Genomic DNA, 21,396 nt, shown 5'->3' with positions numbered 1-21,396 from the left:
AGCAGGTACAAGAAACAGATTATTTTTTCTCCTTACTTAAATGTGTTTCATTAATATATCCTCAATAAATACAACCCAAGAAAGCATTCTTCTTGTGGCTACAGCCTTGATTACTTGCTGCCAAAAATAGGGCTATGAACATGATTTGGATCTTTCTGTTTCAGTTCCATTCACTTTATTTTAAATTTAAATAAAAATGCTTTAAGAATATTTAAAGATTATGGAGATGTGGATCCTTGCCCCTCAGCCCCCAAGTTCATGTTGCTGATGGAACTTGTCTGCCATTTCCTGTGGGATCAGGGGTGTGGTTAACAGAGACCCCTTGCCCAGCTGCACTGTTTCATGTGTTTCTCCTGTGGACACCTTGTGCTTCTGCTTGGCCCAGTGACATTTTTGCCTCTGCTATGTTCCTCTGGGTGAAATCCTGACCTCACTGAAGTCAACTATAAAACTTTCACTGACTTCAGCAAGGCCTTGGTTTCTTTACTTGAATTTAGCTGTCGTCTTGTCAGCAGAGCTACAATTGAAAGCTACTTTACTTGGCAACCACTTGCCAGGGGTTTTTATTAGCTTGGGGACCTAACACCATTTACATCCTTAAGGCACATCATATAACCATGCTCCCAAGATAAATGACATGGGCACCCTGGGATGCTCATTTGCCAGAGGCAAGAACTGAAGCCTTATATAGAGTCAGATTTCTCCTCTTCAATGTGCTGCTTAGATCCCACCTACCGTCTGCCTTACCTTTCTCCCATCCAGGCAGAGCTTCCAGCAGATAGGAGAGGAGACTTGTTCTGTGTGAAAGGAAAAGATCTGAGTTGGCACGTGGGGACTTCTTTCTTTTTGTTTCTTTACTTTGGGACTTACTGGAAGAAAAAGTGTTTGTGAATTCCTGTATCAGCTTCCCTCAAATTTTCTTTCTGGGCCAGTTTTGGGAAGGTGCTGTCTTGACCGCACCTCTGGCCTCTTTATGTTTCCACTCCCCCACCTCCAGCATGCTGTGGCTGGACAGGCAGGAAGGGGGGTGGAGGGGAATGCCATTGCAGCTGCCTCCCAGGAGCTCCTGGCTCTGGGTCATCTGCAAAGCCCCTGAGGAGGCTGGAGAATTTCCTGAAGCTGCTTCCTCCTGCCTGCTGCGGTACCAGCATCTAGCAAAGGCTTCGCTTAACTTCTTTTTCTTCCCAATCCTGGCAGTCCTCTTATGTTTTCCCACTGTTTTCTTCCCACTTCCTTTCATACATTGGCCTTGGGAGAAGGGAGCATCAAGGTTTGATGGGTGAAGGCATTTTGGATGAGAGCAGGTGGGAAGAATGAGTCCCACGAGATGAAAGGCTCTTCATATCATGGAGATTTGTGAAAGGGCACAATGGTATCATGTTGTCTTCACTCAAGTGTTATCCTTCTGCCACTGCCTTTGGTCATCTCCTCCTGCTTCAGCTCAGGCAGGCTGTTAAAACTGAACTGGAAGTGCAATGCTTGATTTAGTTAAACTTTCTCTGAGCAATCTGCAATCGGCATTTCAGAAGTCCTTAGGCAACAAATAGGGATCACCAATACCAAAACATCCATAGCAGGAGTTTCCCTTGGAAGTGAGGTGTCATATTCTTCACTGAGATTGTTTCATTGTAACATGAAACAGAAGAAGCAAGTAAGCATCAGGGGAAAACAAGCAAACAGGGTTAGTCCGGCAGTTAGAAAGTCTGGCAGAAGGAATTAAGGATAATTAATGACAGCAGTTGAAAAATTATTATTTAAATGACAGAAGAAATTATGCTGCCATTTGTATATAGGGAGATAGTGAAGTTTGCAAACACAGCCACTTCTCAGCCCTCTGCTACCTTCAAATGTTGTTGAATATTGCTTTTAAAGTGTCAGCCCCTCAAACCAGGAAATGTACTGAGAGGAACAGCCATTTTCAAATGAATGCTGCTAATCCACACTTAGATGAATTCTGTTTAGATGATGGTGGTTTCTGAATGGTGAGGTATTACTGAATGCCACAGTGAAACACCTCAGAGTATTGTGTTACTTTTCCATTGCTTCGGCTGTAATTATTTTTAAATAGTAGTTCATGTTGGGACAACCTTGTAATTAAACCAAAGAGACAGAGGCTGAATTGTGTCTGTTGCCTCAGTGCTTCACTTGCTGATATTTACTGGCTTGCTGCCTTACAAATCAGGGAAGGAATCACTGAAGGTGGGAGGCAAGTCATTCATTTAACTGGACTTTGGATCTTCTTTATTACTAAATTTGGAAATGAGAGGGTAACGTGATGTGCACTGGATTTCCCTCTCAGTGCAGATTAATGACTCTCTGCTATGTTTTTCATGGTTTGGGAGATGGCTTCAGGAGTAGTTCCTGTGTGTGTTTGTTAAAAGTCTGCCTCCTATAGTGTTTAATTAGCTTTGAAACTCATTGCAGTTCATGCTGCTAGTTCTCTTGATCCATTTCTCATGCCTTAGAAAGCTGTTGGACTCATGGCTGTGTGATTTTTGTGTCATGTTATCCCATGCAAATCTCGCTGATGTCATTAGTGGGTGAATGGCAGCAGAGCTTTGGCTATCCTGTGCTTCATTAAAATCTTAAAAAGCTGCTGGTCTACCTCTGTGAAATGTCAGAAAAGTCAGCCTCTGGCAGGAAAGGGAAAAAGGAATAATGCAGCTTCCTGTTCACAGAGAAATTTCTTTTGCAGTTATTGGAAACACAGTTTTGAATTTAATCTTTCCCTGGTGAACCTCAGGGAGAGCCACACAACTTGTTGTGTTCTCAGACTGCCCCTGCCTGTGCAGTCGTGCATGCTCTCCACAGCCCTTCTCTCCCCGTGGCAATAGGCATGTGTTAAAAATGTTGTTAATGAAGTGATTTTCTTTTCCATCCCTGTCTGAATATGAACAAATAGATCTGCTGTCACTAACTGATTTAGGTGCATTGTGGGCAGGCATCAAGACAGAAGGTGGATTGGCACAGTCACAGTCTCCTGGACAGACGGGATTTCTAAGCTATGGTGCCAGCTTTAGCACACCTCAACCTGGACAGGCTCCCTATAGCTACCAGATGCAAGGTCTGTATAAACAGATATTATCCTTAATTATATTTACTTAGTGCTGTGGGTTGTTTCTTCCCCACTTACTTCTTTATATTCTTAGGACAACAATGAGTGTTTGCTCGAGCGCTTAGCCCTGGTGTTGCCGCAGCTGGAGCTGAAATGCTGGTTGCCTGAGAGTGCGACGACGGGCCAGCTCTCAGCAGTCAGGGAGACCCCTCAGTTAGTGACCTCATTAATTTTTAAATAGTGCAGTGTTGTAGTGTTAATACAGCAAGACTGGATCTCCAAATACCAATATTTTAACAAAGAGTGAGTGTGACGAAGCAAGTCCTGGAAAACTTGTCAGGATTATGAATTTAGGAAGTGCCAAATATAATTTGACACCTGAGTGTGTTCGGGGAGGGAAAGAAGATAAAAATACCTTCTGCAGCTGTGGAGGTGGCTAAGTAACGATTGAAGTCTGCTGCTTTGAAGTCTATTTAAAAGCTGTAAGTCTTTGTGTGTGGGGGCTATCATTGTCAATTACATTTTGTAGCCTTACTTGCCTGTTTAGTTTGCTTAATATCCTTGCAGCTTGTTCTTCCAATTCCTTTTCCTCCTCCTGTATCGGGAAGTTGCTGGGTGTGCCTGGTTCTGGTTTTTCATGAGTTTAAAGGATAATTCCAAATATTTTTGTTTACTGCAAATAACTGATTTTGGATATTTGCTGCAGGACTTTTCATCCCTGAATCTGACAATTGCAATCAGGTGTAATGTGGATTTTAGAACTCTTGGCAGAACTGGACCTCATTTTAAAAGGTTTAGCATCTCTGTTACTGTCAAGCACTGCATTTAATCTGTGCCATCATGTCAATGCTCCATGGAGTGTCTTGAGGCAGAAGGGCTCACAGAGACTAAAGGAACGATGTTTGGCTTTTGTTTTAAGAGTGTATTGATCCAGTCTTTTGCTTATACACAGGACATGGATTTTGGATGAGGGTTTTTTGTTTCTTTTTTTAATTCCCTTCTGAGCTGTGATGAGTAGCTCTGTAAGGCAGAAGATGCAATCTGACATCTGAAGTATTGCCTACTTGCAGTGTGCTCTGGCAAGAGGAGGGTAGTGTAATAGCGTGAAACTTTCATCTACCTGCTTAGTAGTGGGGATCTTCTCATCAGGGTTAATATAACCATAACCAGGTTATTTGGTTTGCTTTCTGTAGATAGCCACACTAAAGAATTTGTCCAAATGTACCCTGCCCCACTCCAAACCCCCCTGACTCTCTGTGGGAGAGAGCTCAAAAAGATTGTCAGCAGCAGCTATGAGGACCTTCTGGACCAACATTTCAGCTTTTAAGGAACTGATAATTCATGTTGCTAGGAAATAATTATTTTAAAGTCGTGTCTGTGTTGCTTGTAATTTGTTGCAGTCATGCCTTCCTGCCACAGCTGTGTATCAGGATCCTGTTGTGCTGACATACACAGCCAAATGGAAGTGTAGTCCCCACAGAAACTGAAGGCTACAATAAAATCTGCAGGCTAGGAGGGCCTAAGACAATGATTAAGCTGGCACTGTTAAAGCATAATAATCCTCACCCCATGTTGGTTATCTAACAGCTCTAAAGGTAGGGGGGTTGTAAGGTAAAGAGCAGAGGAATATCAATAAAAAAGGATTTTAGGGAAAGTATTGAAGTGGTTTTGCAGATGTCTGTGGGAAACTCATTTGATGCAGGGAGGAAAGGGAGAGCAGCATGGGATAATGTGAGAGAGTACTTGCTGGAAAATTCTAAGAGTGAGCAGTGATACTGGTAGAACAAAGCTAGGACTCAGTGGCCAACATAGAGGTCTTACATAAAGGATATACTCTTCTGCCATGTGCAGATGCATCAGTAAGATCCTGGAAAGCATTTCAGCTGTAAGTGTTGAAAGGCAACAATCTAAAAATACTCTGCAAAAGAAATGTATTATAGATGACCCAGTTGGGAGACGGATGAAGGGAGGCTCAGAGGCATTGATTTTTCACCCAGGTATGAGCCTGGGTTCTGTTCCAGCTGTGCGGCGCTGAGGCTGAGAGCAGCCCACCCATGGAAGGCAGCAGAAGGCTGAAGGTGTGGCTTGGGTGGAGGAGCCACAGGTTGAGTGGGAGAGTTTGGTGGTCCCTTTATCATTTCTGTTGTGCTGTGAGCAGCATGGCAGTAGGGAAAAGGCTGCTCTACAGAAACTCTACAGACCATAAGAATAGGGATAAGGAGAACGTTTCAGATTAAAGTACTGGTGGAGTTGTTGGAAGCTAAGTACAGTCACATTGCTGACCAGGTCTTCTGTGCAGTTAACTGTTGGCAGTATGTTTCTAGACCATGCATGAGACTCTTTTTAGTGTTTTCATTAGGCTAACTTTTGAATTTGAAACAAGTTTACTTTTAACAACTGCTCAAAAGGAAGCATTAAGCTAATTTAAACAGGAACATTTGTTTCCCTTTGCTCATTTAATTTTGGAAGGAGAACCTATTCATAGCTTCAGCTATTATTTAAGGACAAAATTGGTTCTTTTCACCGAGATAGGGGTAGTGCTGCTGTTGTTCAGTTGTTTGTGCAGAAACCTCCAGAGAGGCAACTGAGTTTATTCTCCTTTTCCTCTCTAGCATGGTGGCTGCAGCTTCAGTCTTGTCATAGCTTTGCAATAGCTGTTTTCCATCTCCTGTCTGCAGCTGCTGAGCTGCTAAACAGAGCTAATGGATCCCTCAACCTCGCTCACAATGAGCATTGCGAGGCAGTGAGCTCAGGGCCCTGCTGCCATCCCTGTCTGCTGCAGGGGGCATTTCCTAGCAGCCTGACAGCTACCCTGTTCCCTTATGCTCCCAAGTTTTGTAGTGGCTGGGGCCACCCTTCGACACCTAAGGACACTGTCCCACAGTGTGTGTGCAGCCAATTCAAGCCAGTGCTTTTCCTGACCATGCTACCATTACCCTGATTAGTCACCCAACAACAGTGGAGGGAGAGACTGCCAGCTTTTGACAAGGGTGGGGAAAATCACTGCCTGTGACTCCTTGCTAAGGCTTTCTGGTAGTTGTTTTTTTTGTTTGTTACAAATTTATCATCTCTATAATGGGGGGGGTGGGAAGAGGTCCTAGGTGGTTTTTCCCATCCTTTTAATGAGCATGTTCCTGAAGCTGCTCTTCATATAAGTTGCTTCATAGATGTTGACAGACTGCTGATGGCTGTGGAAAGGAGCCATTGTTCCTATGTTCACATAGTTCTAAGGATTGCTCAGGGAGGATAAATGGAGTGGAGAGGGTCTGGGGTAGGTGCCAAAGAAAGAGCTCCATTTGCAGCTGCCTTCTTGAATATCCCCAGTATCCTGCTAGAAGGGTTCTAGAGCTGTGATGAGCACCAGCATTGTTTTAGTTACCAGGGGCTGGGATGTTAGAGACTCTACTGAGCGGTTGGTTAGGGAATTCATCCATAAACCAGTAAGTGTTAAGGTATTTGGTGGTTATTGTGCAGTATAAAAATATTGTGCTGGATGGCTAAGCAGTTACTAAGACAACAGGGGGGAGCTTGGCAAGGACTTCGAGGAGCTGCACGCAAACGGCAGAAACCTTGAGTTTAAAGGGCTTATCTGGCTGTCCTGAGCTTCGCCAGGAGAGCTGTGCTAAACCTCTGCCCCATCCGTTGCACCCTGATGACAGATGTAGCCCATGGCAAGGATATTGACCTGGGGAAGCAAATGGATCTCTGGCCACTGCGCAAGGGAGGACCACCTCCTGCAGCGTCACGGTGAGCCCCGCACCCTGCTTCCAGCAGGCTCCAGCCACCCTCTGGTGCTGACTGGGGTTCCCAGCTTTAATGTGGGTCTGTGCTCTTTGCAAACCAGACCTTTGACCTGTGGCTGACAGCTTTTACCGCGTTCTGCAGCCGCGCCGCTGGCCAGCTTGGGGCTGTAAACCTCACGCCTCTGGTAAAGGTTCCGCCTCCTGTGGCTGTTCGGCTGGTGCGGGAGCAGCAGCTCCACGCCGTGCCGGGGCCCATTATTGAAAAAACAAATGGCAAAATCCGAATATTTTGAAAACAACTGTAGGCCAGTAGCTCTGGGTGGCCCACAGAGCCATTGCTGAGAAACCTGCTTCGTGTTTGCTACGGTCTGGGAGACCCCTGCCCCTCCTCCATAGGAGCCTGTGCTGACCACGAGATGAAAGAGGGTCTGCGTGCTGTGTGTGTCTTTGTCTGAGAGGGAGGGATGCCGGCTGCCATCTCCTTGCTTTTCTCATTTGCCATTGCGAATTATTTGCCAAACTTTCTGTGGAAAGATAATGCAGTCATAAAAAAGAGTCTGGGTTTTGTGCTTTGTGTTTCTTATCTGAGAGAGACCTTTTGTGCCTTTTCAGAATGGTTCAGACTGCACCTATAAAAGGTGTTTGAGTGCATTACTGCATCATGACAGTGACTCACGTTCTTCCATTCAAAGCACGCTTAGAAATAAAATAGCATTTCAAAGTTTTGCAATTTAAAGTATTTTTCAGCTGTATTTTGGCTCTGGGGTTTGTTATAATAAAAAATAACATCTGTTTTCCAATTTTAAATTAAATTCAAAATGGCATGTTTTTCTCATTAGTGCTGTTTGTCTGTACTATCTGCTAAATTTGGATGTCGGCTCTTCTGCTGAAGTAATCTGATTTTAGTTCGCCGGATTAGTAGCATCTGTCAACAATCACAGAGCTTTTGTACCAAGAGCAATACAAGAGAAGTGTTTACAGTCATCATCACACCTTAGGTTTGAGCTTCATCTTTTGCTCCCGCTGCTGCTGGACATGCTTCGCATCCACTTTGAGGCTTAACTTGTGTGTCGTTTAAGTAACCTTTCAGTGAGAGCATTTAAGTATTTTTCCTTCTGCCTTCTTGTACCTGGGATACCTATGGATTTGGGGTTTTATTTTTTTCTGTTCAGAAAAGTAAATAGCTCACAAATGCCCTTCAAGGGCTGTGCCGAGTATGCAGCTCCTGCATTCCTCCTTATCCAGAAGTCGCCACTTCTGATGAGCAGCCACTGCACAGGGTTTGGTTGTTAACTGAGGTGTGTGGTGATCAGCAGACAATTAATGCATCTCTGCTTCTGGCCCCCATGGATTTCCATCCCTTCTCACCAGCTTTGCTCACCTGCAAGCTCTTGCTCCCCAGGCCTCTGTGTACTTTGCGCCAGGGTGGGTTTGGTGGCAAGGAGGCTGCAAACCAGCTGCCAGCTTTTGTGAGAGCTCCTTGTGGGCTGGGGCTCTCCCACTGGATGGGTTCAAGAGGTTGCTCATTACAGACTTTCTGGTGGCTTATGGAGCTTCATCCTGTGCATCCATATGTCTCAGCTGCTGGCTGTGTCGCTCCTGGGTTATAACCAGTGAGGACAAAACAGCTGAAAGGGGGTTGCTGCCCTTTTAGTGGAGCAGCTTCTCAGGTTAGATATTAAACAAGAGCCCCATCTGTCTATTTTCGGTGTCTGGTAAAGGGCAGAGGGAGGAGATGAAGGCGGTAATTCAGACTCTGCACTAAATTCAGCCTTAGAAAGGTCTCCTTTCTCAGAGAGGCTCTTTTTCCCCTTGTGACATGCCTGGTAGACTCTATAAAAAAGAAGAATGCTTATGGCCCAGGGCTGTCTATGATCGATCAGCAAATCCAAACAGCTTCGCAGCTGGGCTGCGCTTTGCAGAGCAGGGAGCCATGGCTGCTACTCCTCTTGCAAAGAGCCCAGGCAAGGAGTTGGAGGTGAGAACTCAGTTCTCAAAGGCAGGAGGAGAAATGCAGCCAGTTGGCTTCAGTGAGGGCAGATGGCACCTCTTGGGACAAGGCTCACAGTTACTGTTCAACAAACAAATGGATGTAGAGAGGCCCTCATTGCTTCCACACTGAGTGTTTGGAGGGGCGGGATAGCCTAATAATCAGACCCGAGGTGGCCCCCAGTTCCTGTCCAGATTTCACAGGGTTTATTGCAATAATGAAACACAGGGTGTAGGAAGGATGAATTATCACTTTCCATATATTAGCATATTACAGAGCTGATGACAACCGAAGAGGTCAGCATATGGGAGATGTTGCAGAAATGTCATATCCTTATGATACAGTCGTGTGACGGAAGTTATTTTCTGACACTGTTTTAGTGATTGACATAATGTTTCATTTCATTCCAGGCAGCAGTTTTACAACATCATCGGGAATATATGGAGGAAATAATTCACTCACAAATTCTACTGGATTTAATAGCTCACAGCAGGTAAATTTGTAAATATGAGTTGAGGAAGCCTTGGCAAACAGAATTCTGATCTATGGAAAAAACTTAGCCCTCAAATAGCTTTCTGAAAGGAGTTCAACTTGCAGTGCTAATGTTTGTAAATGTCTGTCTTCAGTTTGTCATCTTCCAATAGAAAAACTAAAGTGGGTTGATGTTCTTTTTCACACACCTTCATCAGTGTGTCTAACAGACTCATGTGTGGCTTGGAGTTCAGTTTGCTGCCTTGCAGTCTTAAGCCCTGCAGCATGCAGCTCAGGAGGCACACGTGCAGAAACTCCCACATGTGTTTGTAGTTACATTTTGGAATTTATACTACAAAGTAGCAAAGCTCTGATGGACAGCTCAGCTGCTCTCTTGTCTTGCAGGAGTACCCCTCTTACCCCGGCTTTGGCCAAGGCCAGTACGCACAGTACTACAACAGCTCTCCATACCCTGCACACTACATGAACAGCAGCACCAGCCCCACTACGCCCTCCACCAATGCCACATATCAGCTCCAGGAGGCACCATCTGGCATCGCCAGCCAGGCAGTCACAGATCCTGCAGCAGGTAATTACATGGATTTTATGGTCCCTATGAGGAACATTTTTGTAAGTTGAAAGTGGGATGAATTGGATTGTTTTTTTCTTTTTTCTTCCTCTGGGTGTAGCCATTGATTTGGTTGTTTACTGTTTCTTCATCCTGAGCCTGGGACACATCTTACACAGATTCTACAGAAAATAGATTAAAGAAAGGCTGGGTTAGAAGTAAAAGTTTAAAACTTGTGTGAAATGCCAGTTGTGTTTCTCTGTAAACACTTGTGTTAAAAATGGCAGGATTTGGCAAAGTCTCCAGACTAGATCAGAACCTGATGCTTTTAAGCTGTCTTCATTAAGACAAACACCATTGATTTTCCCTAAATAAGACTGAAATCGAGAGACCTTCAGGCCCAACTGTCCACTTGAAAGAGAGCTTTTATGTTTTTCACTTTAGGAGGACATAATAATGCTTGCAACGGGCAGTTGAAGTTGCACAAGTGTTTCTATTTTAATGAAGGATTTTCAGTGGCTCATCCTTTTTCCCAGTCAGTTTGCCTTTCTTGCTGGAATTTGGTATAAAGAAATCTCAGCAAGTGAAGGAGTACCAAACTGCTCTGGCTGCCTTTGCAAATGAGGGGTGAACAACATTTTCACCATTGTTAAACAAAACAACATTTTGTAGCAGTTCAGGCCTGTCAGTAGTTAGCAGATGGTTTGCAGTCTGTCAGAAAGCCCAAGGCTGCAGACATATTTCTTGATGTGGTAAGCAGCAGCTATGATTTGGCAGCATAAGGAGGGGATTTTGTTTTGAAGCTTTTTTGGGGAGGTGATTTTAAGTTTTCTTGAAGTACCTGCTGGGACTGATCTTGCACTGGCAAAGTGAGCTTTGATGTAATTTGCTAGGACTCTTGCTTTTCTGCATGAGTGCACACCTGAGGAGAGTTGTCTCTTGATACACTTCCTGAAACTATGCAGGGAGGAAATGTACCTGGTGTGCATTTTGACACGTGAGATTGTGTGCAGTGCATCTGAGAGAGGAATTGTTACAAATATGTGGATGGATGCATGTTGGATTCTCCAGCTTTTAGGATATGAGGATGTGTGCTGGAGTCTGCATCGCTCCTCTGCTTTTCACTTTGGTTCTAAGTTTTTTTTGTTTTGTTTACTTGTGGAATTATTTGCTTTTTAAGTAGGAAGAAAAAACCAAATGTGATCAAGTTTTAGCTTTTATCAAGGTACTGGGAGTGGATTGTTGTATCATCTGGGTCTTGGTCTTTGTCAAACTCTTTGCACGTATATATTAAGTGGCTGATACTTCCGAAAAGCAACGACACAGACACACGTGGGGAGAGTGGGTATATTTTTCCCAGGCCTGGACTCAGGGGCTTAAAGACTGTTAGCTGTTGAATTATTTTTCTGTGCTCTGTAAGCCTGGGCAGGACCCTTCTATCACTTCCTGGTAGAAGCAGGGACCAGCCAGTGAATCCATTCCCCCTTGGACAGTGTCCAGATAATTTTAAGCTTTCCTCTTGCTAAGGATGTCATCCTACTTTGGCGGGAGTGTTGGACTCGATCTTCAGAGGTCCCTTCCAACCCCTACCACTCTGTGATTCTTTGATGCTATGTTGGCCATATCTGGTCAGGTTGGGCTGCTGTTTCTCTGCCCCAACTGTAATGCTGCCTGAGGGATGATGGAGAGCAGTGCAGAGCCACCATGTCAGGATCCTGTGCCGCTTTAGCTGGATGGGCTCCAGCTGCTGAACTGCATCTGTTCTTGCTGGATGTTATATCCCTAGACATCTTCTATACTTCAGGCCACACAGATTATATGGGGATTTGAACTATGCCATGGCAAGCAGAGAACAGCCTTCAGACTTTATAGAGGCCCCAGAATAACTTGTCAGGCATAGGTTGTTCCTGTGAATTTGGGCCACTGAAATGGAAGACTCTAGTAAGAAACATGTGAAAGAGAAAGGAATTATGTGGTCTTGTGACAGGTTTAGTAGAACTTTGTGGACTTAGGAAGCTCAGATAATTTCATTTAAAATATGCTTACTTTCTTGTCCAAATATAAAGTAGTCCTTTTATGGTTTCCCACAATTCTTAATTAAAAGTGCAGGGGTTTTTTTGCCATGCAATCTGGGACATCCAGGGATTCTTGCAAAAGAACCTGAGATCTTCCATGCCGAGGGTTTAGCAAACTTTCCCCAGGTTTGTCATGTGATACTGTTGCTGTATTGAAATACAACAGTTTCTGAGGGGGGATTTCCACAACAAACAGAAAGGAATTACAGAATATGGTGTTCCAAATAGTATCTCTGGCTGTATTCTCTGTTCATAAGTAATCAAAGTGTTCTTGTTTATGAGAAGATGGAAGATTGTCTTGTATGACCAAACATCAAAGCTGCCCACAGTGATGGACAACAGGAAAGGATACACTTCATAAATACATCAAGTTGCAATAATGCAGTGCCTTGAAGCATGGGGTCAAACCTGCTACAGTATGGTTCATGTTTTTTAAGTAAATCATAATGTAAACATTTTATTCCACACAGTTTTGTGAGGTGTTTGTCTGGTACAAGGGTGACTGCCAGGGGCAGGATCCCTGGAGTACCAAGCACACCTGGAAAAGGAGGCATGCATTTATAGAACCTGGGATTCAAATGTTGTTCTGCCTGACTAGAGAAGTCAAGGTTGGTCCTGTTACACTTGGTCAGGGTTTGGAGGAAGGAACTCCGAGTGTGTGAAGTAGAAGCCACCTGTAACTTTTAGAGAGAGGAGCTACAGCAGAGACATCTGACCATGTGTCCCTGTTCCCAGACGCAGAAGAGGAGCTGCTGCTACAGCATGCACAGATCTTTGTGGAGGCATCTGGCACACAGAGGAATGGCTGCAGCGTTCCCCTGGGAGCAGCAGGCTGAGCCTTGTGCATGACTTGCTCTGAGCCCTTTTCCAGCTGTTAGACGTTTTCATCCCAGGGGATTTCTAAAGCTGCTGCTGTTTGTGTGTTTAGGCTGTGCGTACATCAGAACTCTAATTTGGAGCAGGAGTCTGATGCAAAGCTTTGGCTCAAGAGTGGTTCTAGAGTGCCTGGCTGGAGTACTTCCAGACAAAGGTAACTTGGAAGATGTCCTTCAGAAGAGACACTAGATCAGGCTGGACTTAGACTGAAATGACCTCACAGAAACAGGCAGTGAAGACTGGGGTGGTTGCCACCACTTGTCTGGTCCCACAGAGCCAACCTGCTAATGTGTCATGGCTGAGTGCTCCTCTTCCAGGGATGTCTTCAGACTTCTCTCGAACCCCTGTAGTCTTTTTGGAGCCTGACATTTTGGGCAAAGCATGCCACAAATCTCCTAGCTCTTGTTGGAACTCCTCTTTGTGTTCACCTGGCTGCTGTCAGCTTGTCATTTTGCTTTACTACTAGCACAGGCAGGGGAGAGCTGGTGCTCAGCCCCTTTTCTGCTCCATGTTTTGTGGTGGGCCAGATTCTTCTCCTGTACTTCCCTCCATTTGTGATGTCCAAGAATATGATAAAACTCAGTTCAGTGCTTTGGGAGTGTAATCATTCTTATATCTAATATTACAATATGTCTGGTTCTGTGGAGTCAGCTGAGGGTGAGCAGATTCACCTCTGCACCAGCAAATGCACACCAGTCAGTACATCATAGATGACTTCAGCAAGGCCTTTGTTGCCCTCAGGGTTAAATCTCTTCACTTAGCCATCCTGAGAACAAAGGAGACTGAAGCAGCCTAGCAGAAACTACAGCAGAATCGTAAACAGCTGTTTAGGAAGCCATGTCCAGAGAGAAGTCAGTTAAAATAGAAGGGGGCTGTGGCAGCATTCCTCGGCATGTGCCCGGCCCCGCACTTCCATTAATCACTGGGTGACGGCACAGAATGTGTTTGCCTATTAAACATGTAGATGACACCATGCTGAAGAGAGCCTGTGAGTTCTTTAGAGACAGGATGAGAACTCAAAAACTGGAGATGTGATCTGAATAGGAGCAGGTGTGAGGTATACATTTAGGCAGGAATGATGAGCTGCGCAAATGTGGGATGGGGAATGTTGGCGGCTCCTTCCTGGTTCTACCTTTCTCAGTACTCCAGACACCCTCAGCCACTGCTGCTGGCCTTGCTCCAGAATTTGCCAGGGCTTGGGCTTGTTGGAGCTCAGGCCTTAGCTGGACACTGGATTCTTTGCTTGGGTTTCCTTATGAGGACCTGAGAGCAACCATTGGACTGTGAGCTGGTAACCCAGCCCTGCACACGAAGGCTACCCCCTCGAGCAGCCTTAATCCAAAGAGGGCATGTTCTGGTTTCCCTTTACACCAGTGGAATACGTTTCTTCGTTTCTTGCACCCCATGTCATGCTTCCCCCATTGTTTTCCCTCATCTGTCACACTGTTCATAACATCAGGCACAGAAGCTCCAGGTATCAGCAATGTTGTTATGTTCAGTTCATGTGCAATGTTTGGCCAGGTCTTTGAGAAACAACCTGCTAGGTTTTGCTTCCTCATCAGATGATTATGGAGAGATTCTGAAATTGACATTTATTGAAAGTACTGCAGAAAATGCAGATTATTTCCTGCTAAGTGGTCTCTGGGGGAGTACAGCCTGTGGGACATGGGAAGTAAAGCTTTGCTCGGCTTTGGTTCCTGCATCCAGTTTGGAGGGACTATAGAGAGCAATGATAAGCACCTAGAGTAGAGGATCATCAGGAAGCAGTTAACAACAAAGGGGATCTGAGAAAGTCTCAAATCCCTGGAAATACAACAAAGGGAATAAATCCCCCCCACGCTTTCACAGTCTGAACTTCTGTTGCTACACTGAATTCTGAGGTGGTTCTGTTTATAATGGTGTGGCTTTGAGAGCAGCAGGGCAGATTCCTGGAGAGAGCCTTAACAGCAACACAGACAAACCTCTCTTGGGAGTGCTGCTGGTACAGTGGTCCCCAGAGGAGTGGGCTGTGGTGTGCCCAGCCAGCCTGGGGTTCAGTGGTGGGGTTTGGAAGGCTTCTGGGCGAGGGTCTCAACCATCCAAACTCTCACATGTGAGGAGGAAATGGAAGTAATCCCCCTTCCCCCCAAGTACATGCAGCCCCTCATTTGTCCTTCAGCGGAGGTGTTTGTAAGGGCTGTTCTGCTTCCCAGCATAGCAAACTCTCTCCTCTGCCTTCCCACACTCTGCTCTGCTCACTCTTGCAGGTTTATTTGGTTGTATTTATCAGGACATGTTGTTTGTCCTTTTCCCATGCTCTCTGTTGCCTGTTTTGTTTGGTAGTGTTATTACTAGCTTAAGTTTAATACTTAAAATTTGTAGGCATGTGATGTTTATGAGAAGAGGTAGAAAAACAGAATGTAAAGCCAGGGTCCTAATAACATTGTCAGAGACCAAGAGCAGCCCTAATATGAGCTAGGCAACAGGAAATGCCCTCTGTCCTTGCATCTGAATTTTAGAGCACGCCCTTAGAACATCGTTGATTAAAACACTTGTGGAAGAAATCCAGGTCTGTTTATTTCACTGGCTTACAATTTGTTTCAAGGCTTTTGTGCACTGTGGTCTGTCTTTTGATTCTTTTTTTGTAGTATGTTAATAAAAGTAATTTATGGCAGATAAAGTCATTTAAAAGGCTGGGAACTTTTGTACTAGCAGAGTTAGGATTTCTTATTTATGCTGAAGTAGGGCAGGTGAAACGGCAATCAGCATTCCAGATTTACATGGTTTAAATATTGTGAAGTGAACATTGTCATAGGAAAAAACAACTATGGGAAGATAGATGATATCTGACATTTAAACCTGGCTTTAGTGATTTAGACTGAGGTGGCTGATTGGCATCAGCCTGTACATAGAGTCATTCTTGTAGGTCTAGGTCCAGTCTCTGTTGAAGGCTCTTTGTTTTACCGTGAGCTACATCTTAAGTTAATTTTCTGCTTTGTTTAATGTATCCTGAGGTGCTTAGGCAAAAGCATGATGTGAAATACACAGTGTATACTGATTTCCATTAAGGGTAGATTCGAAGGCTGACCTTTTCCTTTCCTTCAACACAAGCAACTGTTATTATTTTGAGTAGCTGTGAGTGTGTGCAGTCTCCTTGTCAGTCTCACCTTTGACCTCAACAGGATATTTTTTTTAGAAGGACTTGCTAGTGTGAGGAGTCTACCTGTCTGTTCAAACTGCAATGCTGTGTGGGCTGGGCTGATTAAACAGAAAATTACTGTTGATGCAAATACACACATCTACTGAACCCTGAAGTGAGTTAATGCAAGTTGGGAGGTGAAATAGATAAATACATCTTATGATGAAAATTCCATCTGCCTTCAGAAAAACAGGGATTGTCTTTGTTTTGAAAGAGACCACAGTGTCAAAAGAGGTCTTTTCTGTGAAGTCAAAACTGTGAAAGGAAGTCTTGAAAGGAGATTTTGAAATGTGTTGCATTGCTGAAAGGTTTGGTTCTTGTCAGGTGAGTTAGGAAGGATGCTCGTGCCGGGTGTCTGCATTGTTAGCGTTCGAGAGCGTCCCTGGTGCTGAGCCTATGGATGTTAGCAGGAGCAAAACCTCTTCCTTCTAGCATGAGCTTGGCTCTTGGTGGGGTTTGCATGTATAAACCATTAGACTTTCAGCTGTGCAGCAGCAGTGAATATTTTTACAAATTTTGCTGATGCATGATGTGGAGGTACAGTGGTGCTCACGGGGGTGTGGGGGTGCAGTAGTGCTCATGGAGAATTACCCTGTCTTGAGAGTACTTGCTGCAAAAGCTTGGTGGGGAGCAGACCTTTGCAGAGCACCCATAAACGTCATCTGCTTAGCTGAGCACATTTGAGTTATTAGTTGAACTGCTCCTGACACTCTCAGGCCTGTCCTCTGAGCCGCAGTTAGAAAGAGCTCTACTCGTCTGGCTTAGGTGTTGTGTTCTAAAAGGAACCTGGCTGCAACCAGGGAATTTGGACAGGTGGTCAGTTCCTACATGGAATTGTTTTACACACCTGGACATTTTCTTCTTACCAGTCTCCATAATAGTTAACTTAAAGCATGTTTAACAACTTAGAGTTAAATCATGTTGTGTAACTGTTTTTTCATATAACTTGATTTAAATCATTCACACGTCAGTGTTGCTACTCTTCATTGCGTATTTGATTGGTTGGGTTTGGACTGTGTAGTGAATATCCTGGCCGTAGTACCTCATGTCTTCGAAGAGCAAGATGAACATTTTGCAGTTTGAAGTGAGAGGTAAAAATGTCATTTCTTTGCTGCAGCAGAATACAGTACAATCCACAGTCCATCGACACCCATTAAAGATTCAGATTCAGATAGATTGCGGCGTAGCTCAGATGGGAAAACACGTGGACGTGGCAGAAGAAACAACAACCCTTCACCACCACCTGACTCTGATCTAGAGGTACTCTATACTGGATGCCTTTGACCTGTTACAGACTCTTATTTTTATCATTATTTTGCACAGTCAAGTGTTACTTACCTACTAAAACAATGAAGTGCCATGGGAGCTCCCTTTCTTTTCGTTTTTCAGACGCTGTTTTTGCAGAATGTAGAACTTGTCTGGTAAAGCATCTGCTCCAGAGAAGAGCACCTACTTTCTCAGGAAAATACTGGGGCGTTCTTCCTTCTTTTGATTAAATAAATAAAACACACACCCCCCCCCAACAAAACACCATTACAGACACACACAAACCCAAACCGAGCCCCAAAACCCGCCACAAGCCTTCCCCAGGCTGAGGAAAGGTTTGCATTTGAACCAGAGACACAGTGAGTTTTGTTCTCTCCTGCTGTGCTCACATTTCCTCCCAGTGGCCTGTGCTTTATGTTGAGCATGCATCTCCAGTGACACGCTGCAGCTACAAGGGTCCACACTGCATTACTTTTCCTGTCCAAAACCTTAGCCCGTTAGACATCATGGGAAATAGTCTCACCAGGATTTAAAATACTTGTCTTTGGACGCTTTATTTTTCACTGAAATACCATTTTGTGTGTGGTCACAGGACAAATTTAAAGCACACATTTTCCATTGGCTGCAAGCAAAAGGGTTATTTACTGATGTCATAAATTCTTACACATGCAGCATCTAAGTTCATAATCCCTATTCTTCAGGTGCCTAAAATCCATTTAAAAAGGACTTGGATTAAGGAGATTTAAGCGTTTAGCAGCAATTTGCTTAATTTTGTTTCTAGGGGTAATTTTCAAGAGCAGTTGTGTGAACTTTGTTTTTAAGACTTACAGAAATACAGAGTTCAAACCCCAAGGATTTAATTGCCAGAGGCTTCTCTTCATTCATTTCAGTTTCTGTCTCACATCTGGCTTTGTACAGCGTGTTGTACAATCGCGTTTGCTGTCTGTGCTTGACAAGAAGGATAATTCTGTTCTAATAGAACAATTTGATAAAATGGCAATTGTAGCAAGAGGCTAACAGATTATATTACCCTGTTCTGGAAAAAATCATTGTTAGTTCTGAAAATAAATGGCAAGGAAGCCAGGGGCTTAATCTATAACCATTTCAGTACAGTTTTCTCATTTGTGTGCTTACTCATTCGAATTTTAACTTTCCATTTCAAGTATCAGCTTCACAGAGGAACAGATTGATTTGATTCTCTTTTTGCAGAGAGTATTCATTTGGGATTTGGATGAGACAATCATCATTTTCCATTCCTTGCTTACAGGGTCCTATGCTAACAGATATGGAAGGGTAAGTGTCAAGAGAGTGATGGAAATTGTCGGTAATATTTGCTGTTCTGTGGTTGATACACGAGGAAAACCAGAACGTTAGCTGATTTTCTAGAGGCAACCCAGCACTGGTGTTTCAACACGTACAAGAGTGAAGAGTAAGGCTGTTTTACATCTGCATATTCAGCCCTTCTGGTCAGTAAATTATTAAATAGGATTGGGAGTAATACTTCGAGCACTCAAGGTTTGGTTTGTAGCTACAGAGTGCCTGAAACCTGTTGATATCCTCAACATCTGCAGAGATTTACCTCCCCTCAGTGTGAAAGCCTTCCAGGAGTGACTCCTAAAGTAACCTCAGTGAACTGTGCTCAGAAATGTTAAAGGAATATCACTCACTGGGTTTAGAGGAATACAGTTGCTTTTTTCCCCCTTTATTATGTGTCAGAAAAGCAACTGAATTCAACAGCCTTGGTTTCCTAGGTGTTATTAGCTTGTATTAAGGTACTAGACACTAGGACTTTAAATGGTTCAACAGTTCCTGTCTGGATACATACAGACAACAGCTTTATTGAGTATTAAACACTGACCAAATTATTTTCAGTTTCTCAGGCCAAACCCAGCTGTTGCATGACACCCCAAAATCACCAAATCTGTGTCAGCTCAGAATGAGAGCACATCCCAGTGCTGCCCAAACCCCTCAGTTCCAGGACAATCTCCTTCTTTGCTTGTCAGCAGCAGAGTAGTGCTGGAAAAGCCCAGTTAGTGGTTGCTGCAGAAGTGCTCATGAGGGCATTTTTTCCATTTGTTACTCATTCCCTGTAGTGGTTTCATTAAGTGGGGCCTGAACACAAACACCTCTCTTGTTGGATGCCTGAGGTTGAGGAAGGCAGTTGGCATTCAGCTGCAAGTAGATAGGAACTGTGTACGCAGAGATGGGGCTGACTCCTGACCGCAGCTCCACCACCGCTGGCACTCTGCCCAAGCTGTGGCTTTCGCCTGCTGGCTCTGGCTGCATGCTGTGTGCAGAGTCCTGCACTGCTGAGTGGCAGCCCACCATGGGTGCCGAAGGATGGTGGCATTGGTGCTTATGTAGTGAATGAAAGATCTTTTTGGTGAGGGGTATCAACGTGCATATCCTTGGCTCTCAGATGCAGTCATGAAAGTGTCATTCTTGCTTTGTTTTCTGAAGTTTAATTCATATCGTAATTTCTCTTGGCTTATTGACAACTTCAGACAGCAGTTAGCAATTTCCATAAACATTAGAGGAAGATTGTGTCAAATGTTCAAAGCAAACATGCTAAAACATGTATCTGTTATGAGAATTGCAGGTTTATTTGCAGCAGTGGGAGGTGCACAATCTTAAGAGTGGTTGCTAATTATTTCTGGTGTTTAAAATCACAAATCCAGATCATAGGTCAATCTGAAAACTTGTCGAAGGGATTTGCTGTTCTTTTCACCTCTCTTCTGCTTTGAGTGAACCAACATCATGTTCTCATGTATTTCTTTACTGTGATGAGGGCTAGAAATGCCCTTTTAAAAAATTAAGCTGCTCACATAATCATTAAAACACAAAAGCTGGGTCTTCAAACAAACAAACAAAAATGCCCTAATTAAATAACAGGGGATTTGGCAACTTGGCATTCAGCTCTTTTCACAATGCCCAAGTGAATTTCATGGTGAATGACCATGAATGATAAGCAGCCATGCTGCTGCAGGGATTGATTTTCTTCTCCTTATTCTCATTCCTCAGAACTTCTTGCTTGTGCCACCCTTTGCTGTGCGGTCTCACTTTCTCATCTGGTTTCATCAGCTGCTGTCCTTTGGCTGCTGCTGTGCTCTGTCTTCTCTCTGCTTTTGTCCCTCACTTTGTTGGAACAAAATAATACCTAAACTGTTTTTTATTTAAGGACCATTTGAATTTTGTGAATTCCATGGAAATGTATGAAACTAGTAGAGGAATATTATTTGTCCTTCAGAAGAGAAGACAAAATACTTCCATTTGCTTTTGGAATTCATTTTTTCAAGATGTATGGAGAGAGAGCTATTGATAAATACAAAGTTATCTTGTACTTGAATCGATATTAGAGCTTCTAACACCTCAAAACTTGTCCTGAGCCAGATGTCAACTGATTGAGTTTTGGGATTTGTTAAAAATTGAAGTCCTTCCTTAGTATCTTGGGGCAGGTGGAACTATGTCTCAGTATTGGTGTTACAATACCACGTTCTTTACGTGCATTTCCCTTCCCCATGAAACCATTTATATTCAGAAGCTTTCAAGGAATTTTCCTTTACATTATAAGCTATTTTAATGTGGTTTAATATATTTTAGAGATTGAGAAAAACAAAGCCTGGTTTCACTTAACCCTTCATTTGTGACCTGTAGGCTTAAGTGGAAAATAAGCCTTGTACTCAAAGTGAACTTTCCTGTTTTTCAGCTTCTTGTTTCTCCACAAAACAAAGAAATTAAGTGGGTAGAATTTAGAAATGACATACAGACAATGTTTTGGCTCCAATACCAGTGTTCAAAACAAGGGGCCAGCTTAAGCAGTTTGACACTGGTATTTCTTTTCTTTAGCTCAACTCTACCTCCCTCAGATTTGTACCTGATTTTGACCATACCTGAAAAGATGCTCGGACTGAACCTGCAAATCCCAGCCAGCAAGGAGGGGTTGTTAGCTTTCCTCCTCATTGTGTGACACCTCACCATAATTAGTTAGCAATTAGCGGCTTAAAATTGCAAAAGAAGGTTTGGTATCTTAGCCTTGTCTTTTTTGAAGGTTTTTCAGCCCCCACTGTAATGTCTGACAGCAGTTTAATCTACTGCAGTGCCTTTAACCAAGCCCCTTTGGCTTTTACTGGGGCAGTTGCCAGAAGATGACTTCACAGATACTGAACACCCTAAC

At 43.8% G+C, this 21,396-nt stretch overlaps 1 protein-coding gene across 10 annotated transcripts in view; it reads left to right on the top strand.

The window, feature by feature from the left end:
• EYA1 (EYA transcriptional coactivator and phosphatase 1) overlaps positions 1-21,396 on the top strand; it is a 111,950-nt gene that overhangs the window by 61,595 nt on the left and 28,959 nt on the right. For 3 of the 10 annotated variants that reach the window (XM_068162560.1, XM_068162558.1, XM_068162553.1), the window contains 5 exons: positions 2,942-3,064; positions 9,199-9,281; positions 9,665-9,848; positions 17,074-17,216; positions 18,432-18,515. In XM_068162560.1, coding sequence (XP_068018661.1) covers positions 2,942-3,064; positions 9,199-9,281; positions 9,665-9,848; positions 17,074-17,216; positions 18,432-18,515 — 617 coding nt within the window. Of the gene's footprint in view, positions 1-2,926; positions 3,065-9,198; positions 9,282-9,664; positions 9,849-17,073; positions 17,217-18,431; positions 18,516-21,396 lie in introns of all 10 variants that reach the window. The other 7 variants (XM_068162555.1, XM_068162554.1, XM_068162562.1 and 4 more) reach the window with 3 other exon arrangements.

This window comes from Melanerpes formicivorus, unplaced genomic scaffold, assembly GCF_026170545.1.
Source record: "Melanerpes formicivorus ecotype bairdi unplaced genomic scaffold, bMelFor1.0.p_v2 SCAF_65, whole genome shotgun sequence".
In the NCBI taxonomy this organism is placed as follows: Eukaryota; Metazoa; Chordata; class Aves; order Piciformes; family Picidae; genus Melanerpes; species Melanerpes formicivorus.
The sequence above is the reverse complement of the archived record's forward strand: the minus strand, read 5'-3'. Positions and strand labels throughout refer to the sequence as shown.